This window comes from Chiloscyllium plagiosum, unplaced genomic scaffold (assembly GCF_037043375.1).
Source record: "Chiloscyllium plagiosum isolate Xiang-an unplaced genomic scaffold, Cpla_swu_hap1 HiC_scaffold_43, whole genome shotgun sequence".
Lineage (NCBI taxonomy): Eukaryota > Metazoa > Chordata > Chondrichthyes > Orectolobiformes > Hemiscylliidae > Chiloscyllium > Chiloscyllium plagiosum.
Window position 1 is genome coordinate 20,553,567 of NW_028270181.1, and position 12,314 is coordinate 20,565,880.

The 12,314-nt window shown below is 41.5% G+C and overlaps 1 protein-coding gene across 5 annotated transcripts in view; it reads right to left on the bottom strand.

The window, feature by feature from the left end:
* Positions 1–1,275: 1,275 nt before the first annotated feature.
* cunh10orf71 (chromosome unknown C10orf71 homolog) overlaps positions 1,276–12,314 on the bottom strand; it is a 98,591-nt gene continuing 87,552 nt past the window's right edge. For all 5 annotated transcript variants that reach the window (XM_087982424.1, XM_043678837.2, XM_043678836.2 and 2 more), the window contains one exon: positions 1,276–5,904. In XM_087982424.1, the coding sequence (XP_087838550.1) occupies positions 1,944–5,744 (3,801 nt within the window). In that variant the 5' untranslated portion in view covers positions 5,745–5,904 and the 3' untranslated portion in view covers positions 1,276–1,943. The remainder of the gene's footprint in view (positions 5,905–12,314) is intronic.

The window sequence follows — 12,314 nt, forward strand, 5'->3', positions numbered from 1 at the left end:
TCAACTTTTGTCCACCTGTTTTCTAGATCAGTGCTGATTTTTCTTTCTGATGACGCACATGTGAAACGAAACGTAACATTGCATATTAAAGGTGGGACATAAAGCTGTTGCTGTTGAAGCTCAACTGCCAGTGAGTTAATTAGTTATGGAGAAAATTACAATGAAGCATAAAATGTACGTAAGCCCTCATTCAGTGTCTGTCAAAGAGCAACAGGCGTTTCTAGATAGAGATGGCTCTTATTCTGTTTCGAATCAATGTAATTACAACCTGTGCACCACAGTCCCAGCTGAGATCTGTGTTGCTGGTGGACAACTGAACCACAATGAGATTTTATTCAGTCACCAACATATTTCCAGGAAGTATATGGATCCTCTCAGAGCAAAGGTATTAAGAGATGAATCAGCTAAGTTCCTTGTAACCTCACAGCTCAGAGCTTGAGCCTGAAACTTCCCTGTCATTTACTGCCCAATTCCTTATCACAAGGTCCGCTTAATTCTGCACCCAACTCCTTCACCTTCAGAGGTGGAAGGAGTTGCTATCTCATATACTTCTTTTCTTCATTCAGATTACAAATTAACCGATAAATTACAATCTTAATTATTATTTTTGGTGCTATTGTATCCTGAAAACTTAATGGAATAAAGTTTCACCACATTTAGGGGGACACGCTGGCTCAGTGGTTAGCACTGCTGCCTCACAGCCGCCAGGGATCCGGGTTCAATTCCCACCTCGGGCAACTGCCTGTGTGGAGTTTGCACCTTCTCCCTGTTCTGTGTAGGTTTCCTCCGGGTGCTCAGGTTTCCTCCCACAGTCCAAAGATGTGCAGGTTAGGTGAATTGGCCATGTTAAATTGCCCGTAGTATTGGGTGCATTAGTCACGGGTGAATGTAGGGGAATGGGTCTGGGTGGGTTGCTCTTCGGAGGGTCGGTGTGGACTTGTTGGGCCAAAGGACCTGTTTCCACACTGTAGGGAATCTAATCTAGTCTAATCATTGCATAGTGGAGATACATGAAGCAAGAGCTGGGAACTTGGGAGGGTTATCATTTAGGGAATTATACAGGTTAGCTTTCGAGAGAGTATTGGAGAAGCACATGCACATTTCAGTTGAGACAAAGCTAAGCTGTATTCAGAAGTGTTCTGACTGGGAATGATTTAATGGATACATGGAGGTATGGTTTGAAGAAGGCGCTCACTTTTCTCATGTGGGAATAGAATATTGGTGCAAGACTTATGAAATGTTGTCAATTTTTAGCAATAGAAAACATAGGACTACTTTATGATCAACATTGCACTCCTTATTTTAATAAACTTAAATCAAATGTTAAAAAATAGTCAATGCTTACTTCAGCCAAGACCATCCTCAGTTTATCAAAACTGTGAGTTTTAACCTTCAGGGGAAAACAACGTTACAGACATAAAAGCAAAAATACTGCAGATTCTGGAACAAACACAAAAAGTGCTGGAGAAACTCAGCAGATCTGGCACCATTTGTGGAGAGAGAATCAAAGTCACCATTTCAAGTGTAATACAACTCTTCAGAACTTTTCTGAAGAAAGTTCACTATTACAGATATATCGAGAGAAAGGTAAAATAATGGGAACAAAAATCACACAATGCATAGTTTCTCTGAAACTTAAAATATATTGTATGTTTTAGTCATCCTAGCTTCAAAGCCCATTAATTTTTGCAACTGTTAACTCTTTTTCTTTATCATTAAGAAATGATGCATTGTTTATTTCCCTTTTGCTTCTTTATTTGATTTTCCAATTTCTGATGCCATATCTACTTTAACATTTGAATAGTTATGAACCACCTTACAAAGCAGTAACATGTATGAATCACTTGAGATGTCATTTCTGAGTTATTCTGCAGACAGGAACATAATCTTTAAAAGACTGAGATTCCTTCAGCATGTATTATCACAGCCTTTGTTACCTTTTGCTAATTGTTTTCTACGGCAATATCCTCCAGCTCCCCCATTACAATTAAGTCCAAATTATGGCCTTCTGGTTGCAACTGACTGTTCATTGCATTGCACCAAGTCACATCTTCAATATCTGCCCTGCATCCAGTGTGAGGATCAAAAAGTGTCTCAATATATGGCTCATTTCCCTGAACCCCTGTGCGCCCCATTTCAGTGTTTGTCCATTCATGTAAAGGTTTCCTCTTGTCTTGTACATCCAGGAGAATTGCAGGTGCTGACATTTGAGATGGTGACCTGATAGATGATACTGAGGTTAAAGGAAAAGACAGAAATCCAGGATATAACACATATGAATTATTAAAATAATCTAGTGATGTATTTTGACCTGTTGAGGGTATGGACACCTGGAAGTATTTGTCAGTTTCTGGGTCATACAGTGTCTTTGCCTGTACATGAATTGGGATATCTACAAAAAAATATTGGCCGGTTTCAGGATCTTGAAGCAATTTTCTTTGGCTTAATGGAAATGAATGTACAGATGCAATGGGCTGCATGCTATTTAATGCCATGATGTTGGGTACTGCTGGAATTACACATGAATCCATTGGCTGTGTTGGTTCTGGAGAACAAACCACGGGCGTCGGTGATATGGGGACGCATGGGGGAGACACTGGTACATTGGATATAGTTGCACTGGTTTCTGGGTCGTCGATGCTTTGTGTTTTCTGCTTGACATCAGCCTTTTTTCGTCGGGTGGCCAGCTTTTTGGCTCGGCGTAATGCTTTTTCAGACTTTGGAGGAACAACGGGAGGCTTACCCGCTGTTTTTGAATCGATGCTACATGTTGACTCTGGCCGAGGATATGCTGCTGCTGATCTTTCCGCAGAAATCTCAAGTTTGTCACACTCTGGGTTTCCTTCTGACAGGAACATGTTTGGTGTTTCCTTAAAGGTATTGGCTTCTACACCCTCAGGAACTGATGTGGGGATAGCTGGCTTCACCCCTTTACTTACTGAGGATGTTTTCACCATGTTGTCTTTGTTTTTAAGGAAACCAGACCTCGGTGAGTTTGTACGCCCTTGTATTTCTTGCTTTGAGAAAATGTTGTAGAATTTTTCTTCACACGTCATATCCAAGGGACTACCATCTTTCGTTCTATGCCCAGGTAAATCTCTTGCCATTTTCTCTTGCAGGTGACCTTGATTCTCCAGAAGTGAGTTTTGATTCTCAGCTTTCCTCCCAGAATTGGATGCTGTGTCACTGAGTGCATAATATTGCAACTCATTCTTTTCAGTATCTTTGCCCTCCTCAGCTGCAGGCCAACTATTCAAAAAGTTCCTTTTGGCATTGCCACCTGTGCCCCTTTCAGTCGCTACATCAACCGTCATGTTTTCTGTGTCTTGATAGCGATCATCACCTAGGACAAAATAGGACTGGTTTGGTGATTTTATGTCCTGTGTACCTTTGTCTTCTTTGGCAGAATGGGAAGATATCCAGTTATTTGATACATTCGCTTCCAACATTGGTCGACAGATGTCTCCTGCTGCTTGCAATGCCAACTTACCACCTTGCTCTCTGAAATGATTTTCTTTTGGACAGCCAGTTCTGCTCCTGTGGCTGAATGAGGAACACTCTAGTTTTCTACTGTGATGGAATCTACTTTTCATTTCATCTGCCTTTTCTGGCATCGCCTCTGCTTCCTCTGGGCTTTTTCTCGCCAATGCTGATGTTTTCTGGAAGGTTGTGGAAGGACATCTTGTCTCCTTCTTCTCATTGACCTTGTTCAGTTGAACCGCAAGCTTTCTGTCCAAGCTTCTCTCTGCATGAATTTCTGTTGTAACCATTGCCGAACGGGGCCTTGCAGTTCTTGTTCGCCAGTTGGGTTGCGTTCTGGCTTCACTAACGGTTTGTGGTGACCTTAAATTGAGATAGTCATCATTCTTCCACGAGTCTGGCTCAGCTTTATGGATAACTGTAGCTTTATTGAAATGCCCAGAAGGAGTAGTCACATTTTTGGCATTAGGCATTTTATCAGGTTTTTCCTGTTCAATGGAGTCAGCTATGTGGTTTTCCTTAATGCCTAGTCTTAAAGGTGCAGAAGATGTTCTTTCACTGGCTCGATGTATGTTTTGGAAAATATAATCCTTGTTCTTGCTTTGTTCAGAATGGTTCTGAGGTGTACCAGAATTAGAGTAGGTGGATTTTACTCGTTTTCTGACATCTTTGAGGTTATAAAGCAGGCTTGAAGCCTTGGATTTATAATTCTCACGATATTGGTAATCAGCACCACCTCTAGCTTCATCTCCCTGAGTCACAGAAAGTTGAATGACAGGAGGTGTCACTACAATTGGCTGTTGTGTTGACCTGTCCATCTCATTTGTATTGTGGACAATATTTGGTGTCAGAAGCTTTGAAATACTGAAGGAGGGACTCTCTTCTTGAGGGATTTGTTCAGCCTGTGTTGGAGCCTCTTTAAGGTCAGCTATAGGGTAGCATTCTGTGGAGCTAATATCTCCACTCACAAGCTCTGCAGCTGTTTGCCTATTATATCGTGGATTCCTTGAACTTCTCCACAGCTGAAAATGCTTTCCCTCATCCCCATTTTCTGTTGCACAACCACTATTCTTTTCGGGTTCAATTACCTGCAAACTATTGTGTTGCTTTACATTTGCTTTGACACTATACTCAGATGGCAATGAATGAAAATCTGAATCCTTGCAACTGGGTGAACAGTTCACCGGCCTCTGCATTGTGTTAACTTTAACTTCATTTGGGGACTGCACTTTCACCAATGAACACACCTTTCTACAACTGACTGTATTATCATCACAGAGGTTTTGCATCTCTGCTCTGGACTGAAGGTTAGCAGTCAATTTCTCAACATGATTATCCCCCTCAAATAGAAGCTTACTGTGATCGTGCCATGATTTGAATGCACTGCACTCACTGTGAAGGAAGTTGCTCTTTGAATCGGGTTTCTTCACTTTGCTGACTATTTCAGATAAACTTTTATCTAGCTTTTTACTCGAATGATTAGGAATTGCCACGTCAGTTATGTGGCCTTGCTTTTTGTACTGTGCAGTTTTCATGTAGCTCAAAATATTGGTTTTGTTGCCTTTCCCTGGTGGAATTTGCTTCTTGTTTGCCCAATATTTTTCTTGACAAGCAGCAGAGAAGTTAGATTTCTCTTTGTGCAAGTTGATAATAGCTGAAGAATCCCATTGTGCAATGTCCTTAATATCACTGTCCCCTGGTAATTCAGAGTGTCCACTCACAGTAACTTGTTTTGCACTCACCGTGATATCTCCTGTGAAATCATTATCACTTTGATCAAAAGCTTCAATCAGAGAAGAAACTTTTGACCTTTGTTTGCCCAGCTGCTGATCTGAGCCAATAGTTTCGCCTGAGAAGCCAGTTTGTGAGCCACCTTTGGCATCGTTTTTTTCAACAGGACACTGGACTGTTGATTCGTGGAATGTGTCAGGTAATTCTTTTGGTTGTTTCTGGAGTAGCTTCGATGACTTATTACAGTTTTTCAGTTCGCTCGTAGAATGCTTGCCCTTGACTGAACTTGGGTGGTCACTTGTCTGATTCACACTGACAGCCGATGGTGAGCTGGGAATATCCACGTCATTACAGATGCCTTCCTCTGCCACACACAAGCTCTTAAAAGCACGCTCTGTAAGCCTACTCACTTCTCTGTCTGCCTCATCCAAAATGCTTCCAGCGCTCGACGTATCACTAAAGCCATCCACGTATTTTGAACGTCCTTGCATGATCTTCGATTTTTTTGTACCCCAGTTATCCAAAAGGTCCATAATACTGGGCTGCTCACCAGTATCTCTTTTATTGACACACACACATTCAATTCTACTCTCCTTTGGGTATCTAAAATATTTGGCTTCGTACTTAAGATTTCTGGAGCTTCTTCATTCTTCATCCATTCAGATACCAAGTTGTGAAAGAAGGGCTTCTTCCCTGTGCAAAGAAACATACAGTTATTTCTTTTTATAACATCATAACAGTGAATAAGACCTGTACAGTTTGACACTGCAATTTAACACTTGTATTCTTATTAAGCAATACTACAGTACAGATCTTGCGAGCATTTTAGATTTTGAGATAGAAGATACAAACGATGACAAATATTGTCAATCTGTGATGCAATTGAATATATTGGAGCATGCTGCTGCTTAGACAGCACCAGTTGACAGAATATGGCCAATATTTCAGCATAGAACACTTCCTCATTATGGCTCATTACAGATGAACAGCGTTTAAAATTGAACAGAACAAGGTGAAAGCTAAGGAGAGAATGGATGTACATTTGCTCCCTAAGTTGGAAGGTTCATTTTCATACGTTTCATCACCATACTCAGTAACATCCTCAGTGAGCCTCTGGACGAAGCACTGCTGATGTTTCCTGCTTTCTACAAATCTTCTCAAAACTTGCTAAGGGAGACAAACATGTAATATCTACCTATGCAATGGAATCAATAGAATAACCTGGAAAGGTTTGGACTTAAGCATTTGTCTCTTCTTCAATTGCTCACCAACTGATTCAACATTGAAAATGAACTTGTTGGAACCTTCTTTTCCTTTGCAGAACTTCAGCTCAGGAATGATCAAACATTTTTGTCCTTTTGAGGTCATTTCAACAAAGAAAAAGAGACATTATGGCCAGATATAAACCTATCCACATTTGCTACATTTTCAGCTACTGCCTTTCTACTCTGTCTTTGTGTGCTTACCTCCACTACATCTGACAATGTAGCAGCACTTTGAAAGCTTCTGATATTACATAAACCCTCAGAGACTATAACCTGGTGACGTGAGACTTCTGACTTTGTCCACCCCAAAACAACACTGGCATCTCCACATCATGAGCTACTGACTGACATTGCAACATATTCTGTATTTAGATCTTAGCCCTACTAAAGACATTTAACACTAACACGTGGTTTCTTGAGCTTACCCTTTATTCATATTCTTCACTGAAATCACCCTTGACCTTAACTTTCTCATCCATTTTCCTTTCCCACCTTCTACAATCATTACTGCCAATGACAGCTATCTTCCCTGGTCACTGGTGTATTGAGGTGTCAGTCTGCACAAACTTGTCAATTTTGTTAACTTTCACTCTCTACTCTGCATTAAACCAGAGATATGGTGTATGGGGATAGGTCAAATCCATTGTAAGAACATTTGAGGAAATATGTCACATTCTTAATTGAAAACAGAGTGATATATAGAGAATTTTTTGATTCAACAGCCTGATTGATTTCTATTTAGTTTCTTCCAATTAGCAGCTTTGCACAAATTATTACAGTTTATGCAACTCATTACAATTAATAGAATTGTAATTAAAAAGTTATTGATTTTCTATTATCAGATATTGATAACATACACTGCCATTATATACCACGTTGACAATGTTCAACAAAATGTTTTTCTTTTGCTATTTATGTCTGTGATTTAAGAGTTGAATTGAATCTGTCCAAACTTGCCTTGAGTAACAGAAAGCGTGTTTTAATTTTTAATTTGTTATATATAGATTATAATATATTAATGAGTATGTTAATCTATCTTTGCTCATTTTATTGTTAAAAATGTATGTACAAGAGAAGCAGAATGGAGAACTGAATTATACACAGATTGCGATTTCATTTTAATTCACTCATGGGATGCAGGATTCATTGCCAGAACCAGCATTTAGTGCTCATTCCTAGCTGCCCTTCAGAGGGTGATGGTGAGCTGTCTTCTTGAACCAGTACTGCCCATATGCTGTAGGTAAATACACAAGGCTTCCCTTCCTTAGTGAGGGAGCTCCAGAATTGTGAACTAGTGACATTGAAGGGAAGGCGATATATGTCCAAGTCAGTATGGTGAGTAACTTGGAGGGGAGCTTGTGGGTGATGGCGTTCCCATGTATCTGCTGCCCTTGTCCTTCTAGAAGGCCCTATTTGTGAGTTTTGAAGGTGCTATCTAATGGTGCTATCTAATACTTGGTGAATTCCTAATGTGCATCTTGTAGATAGTACACACTGACTGAGCATTGGAGGTGGAGGGGATGGATGTTTGTGTACTTGTTACCAGCCAAGCAGCTGAGATGTCCTGGATGGTGTTATGCTATCTGAGTGTTGCTGGAGTTGCACTCATCCATGCAAGTGGGAAATATTCCAGCACACTATTGATGGATGGTGAACAGGCATTACAGAATAGGGAGGTGAGTTAATCGCTGCAGTATTCCCAGTTTCTGACCTGATCTTATATCCCTATATTTATATAAGTCCAGTTCAGTTTCTGGACATGGTAACCCTCAGGATATGATAGTGAGCGATGGTAATGCCATTGAATGTCAAGCACCGATGGCAAGATTCTTTCTTGTTGGAGATGATCATTGCATGTATTTGTGTGGTGTGAATGTTACTTGACACTTTTCAGCCCAAATCTGGATATTGTCCAGATTTTGCTGCATCTGGACATGGACTGCTTCAGCATCTGCAGGTACTCTCAAAATAAGATATGATATAGTACTATTTTAACAAAGTTACAAGTATTTGTGAAATAGATTAGTCCATAGGTCAGGTGAACTAATATAGATTTGATTTTAAATTTGATTTTGAAGTAAGACCATAATATTTGAAACATAAAACTTTTTTTTGGTCACAAACTGCCTTCTTATAAATCCTAAGAGTTAATTCTATGGTTCCTATAAAGAGTCCCATCTCTAGATAGCACAGAGAGGAGACAGGGGTTAAAACATTGCAGCCTTATCTTTGACCTGTGGGCGTTTTGACAGCAGTTTCCACAATGTGAGTCCTGAGTTGGCACATTTACTTTTATCTTCATAAAATCCTGTTTAATACAACAGTTCTGTCCCAGAGGTGCTGGCTGCTCTCCTGTATCTAACTCGGGGAACTGATATCTGGTGTAGTGCTTGACAATAAGTGACGAGTTAGCTAAGCTTGTAAGAGGGTGGTAGGGTGATTAGACATATGACATTTTGCAAATATTAAATGAGAGATAATCATGCTGTCAAATTGATGGTCAACCCTAAGTATCATTCTCCCTATCACTGGTTAAACAAAAAGAGAATGGAGAGGCGGAACCCAATAAAATCGCTGGTAATTTTAACCCTTTCACTACCCCACCCAGACTCCTATTTTGACCATGTCTGTAACATAGACTAACATCCATATTCAACATTTGCATGGTTAATGATAGTTAAACCAGGCATGATCTGCTTTTACAGTAGCCGTGGCAACAAGAAGTTTATATGTAGAAATAATCAAGAGATTGGTCCTGAAAATTTCAAGTGATATGGCTGTGACTATTTCCTTTGGCAGTTTGTTCCTTGTTGGATTGTCTTCAGGAAGAGAGCTTGATATTCCCTGTCTTGGAAACAATTAGTTTTTGTAGCTTGTCTATGGCAATCTTGTGCTCACTTTTTATCTGTAACTTCCCTTCAGTCCATTCCATATTTTATAAAATGTGATCAATCTATTTTCCTTCCATTTGTTGCAATGATTCCCATTTCATAATTGAGCAATAAGGCAAGAGTTGAAGATCCTGGTCAACTGTGGTGCATTGTTAATAAAGTAAGAAAGTAAGGCTTGCATTTAGTCGTGTGCCTTTCATTTTCTCTGCCTTTTCAAAGCTCTTCAGAACCAACAAACTTAGAGTGCACTCATTGTTGGTATGTAGGAAATGGCAACATCCAATTTGTGCATTGCAAAGTTCTTGAAACAGGGAATAAGCAGATAAGCTATTTTGGTGTTGGTGATTCAGGGAGGAACATTGGCTATGTCACTGGAATAACTTGGTGAATGAGGGAGGAACATTGGCTATATCACTGGAATAACTTGGTGAATGAGGGAGGAACATTGGTTATGTCACTGGAATAACTTGGTGAATGAGGGAGGAACATTGGTTATGTTTCTGAAATACCTTACCACTTCTCCTCGAACTGTTCCATTAAGGCCACTTGACAAAGTGGATGGAGTCTCAAGTTAACAACTGTTAGTTGTACTTTACCAACAGAATATGTACATCTCAATTTTCTTAGGAAGACACACTGGGGCTAATTTCATGGGTCATGATATTCAGAAACAAAGAAGGAGAGAATCTGGCCAGTTATCTCTTCTCCTTAATTCGTGGGCGGCACGGTGGCACAGTGGTTAGCACTGCTGCCTCACAGCGCCAGAGACCCGGGTTCAATTCCCGCCTCAGGCGATTGACTGTGTGGAGTTTGCACGTTCTCCCCGTGTGTGCGTGGGTTTCCTCCGGGTGCTCCGGTTTCCTCCCACACTCCAAAGATGTGCAGGTCAGGTGAATTGGCCATGCTAAATTGTCCATAGTGTTAGGTAAGGGGTAAATGTAGGGGTATGGGTGGTTACGCTTCGGCGGGGCGGTGTGGACTTGTTGGGCCGAAGGGCCTGTTTCCATACTGTAAGTAATCTAATCTAATCTAATCTAATTTTAGAGTATGGTGGCCAATAGCAACATTCCTATTTGCCTCCCAACTGATATCTACCAACTTAAAATCCATCAAAATGCATTTGATTGATCTGGGAGTATCCACTGTAAGCTGAGCATGGTCAAGAAAGAGAGATCACATCCGGAGTGACACACGGTCTCAGTGAGCATAGAGCGCAAAGAATTTGGAAGCAATGTGGGAAATCTGTGCAGAAGGGAAGAAGGGTTTTTTGCTTCCTATTGTTGGCTCAGAGCTATAAGATTTATTTTTAATAGAATAAATTGAAATTTAGGATTGGGGCTCAGCACAAAGGAGTGACATCAAAGATAAACCATAAATTCATTGGTTGGTGATAGTTACTAGTTTGACTGTCTATTACTGTCAGATTAAAGGTAAATAGGGTAAGTATTTACAGGCTATAAATTAAAAGACTAGTAAGAATTTTTAAAAACTCAAATTATAACTAAGTAATTAAATGAGAGGTGCAGGGCCAGGAGATGTGTTACATCTGTATGTGGGAGCTGGTAACTGCATTGTGGTTCATAGTGACAACATTTCTGGCAAGAGTTTGAGGAACTCTGGCTCAGATTTGATGAGCTAGAATCTGAGTTTTGAACCCTGTGACACATCAGGGAGGTGGAGAGTTACCTGGACTCTGTGTTTCAGGAAGCAGTCACACCCTTTAGATTAACTGTCTCGAATTCGGTCAGTGGTTATGGATAGGAGAGTGTGAGGCGGAGTTAAGTCAGGGGCCGAGAAAGCACAGCAGGTCAGGCAGCGTCCGAGGAGCAGGAGAATCGACATTTCAGGCACAAGCCCTTCATCAGGAAAGAGGCTTGTGGGCCGAGGGTCTGAGAGATAAATGGGAGCTGGGTAGGTCTGGGGGAAGGTAGCTGGGAATGTGATAGGTAGATGAAAGGCGGTGGGGGGAGAGAAAGGTGATAGGTTGGAGAGGAGGCTGGAGTGGATAGTTGGGAAGGAAGATGGACAGGTGAAGAGGGCAGTGCCGAGTTGGAGGCTTGGGATTGGAATAAGTTGGGGGAAGGGGAAATTAGGAAACTGGTGAGATACCACGTGGTTGCAGGATCCCAAGGCAGAAGATGAGGCGTTCTTCCTTCAGGTGTTGGGTGGTTAGAGATTGGCGATGAGGAGGCCCAGGACCTGCATGTCCTTGGTGTAGTGGGTGGGGGAGTTGAAGTGTTCAGCTACAGGGGAGTGAATTTGGTTGGTGCACATGTCTCAGAGATATTCTTCCACGTATACAGTAGACGATGTGTGTGGAAGTACAGGTAAATATCTGTTGGATGTAGAAGGATCCTTTGGGCCCCCCTTTGATGGAGGTGAAGGGGGAGGTGTGGGCGCAGGTTTTGCACTTCTTGTGTTGGCAGGGAAAGTGTTGGGTGTGGGGTGTGGGCTGGTGGGTGGCGTGGATTTGACAAGGGCATCACAGAGGGAATGGTCTCTCTGAAACGCAGACAGGGGTGGGGAAGGAAATATATCTGTGATGGTGGGGTCTGTTTGTAAGTGGCAGAAGTGGCAGAGGATGATATGATGTATCTGGAGGTTGGTGGGGTGGAAGGTGAGGACCAGATTGATTTTAACCTCACTTTCTCCTATGAATGAGGCAGGTAGAAGGATCCACGAGGTAGTGCTGAGATTATCTAACGGATTTGAGATTCTTGCTCCCTGTGGACCAGAGTGGGGAGGATGAACAAACTGACCATAGCACCTTGGCACAGGAAGCCTTTCAAGGGGGGCGAAGATACATAGTTGTAATTGGGGATAATATAATCAGGGGGATAGACACTGTTCCCTGTGGCCAGGATCGAGAGTCCCGAAGGCTGTGTTGCCCGCCTGGTGTCCAGGATCAGGATATCTTATCTGGGCTTCAGAGGAACTTGAGTGGGAG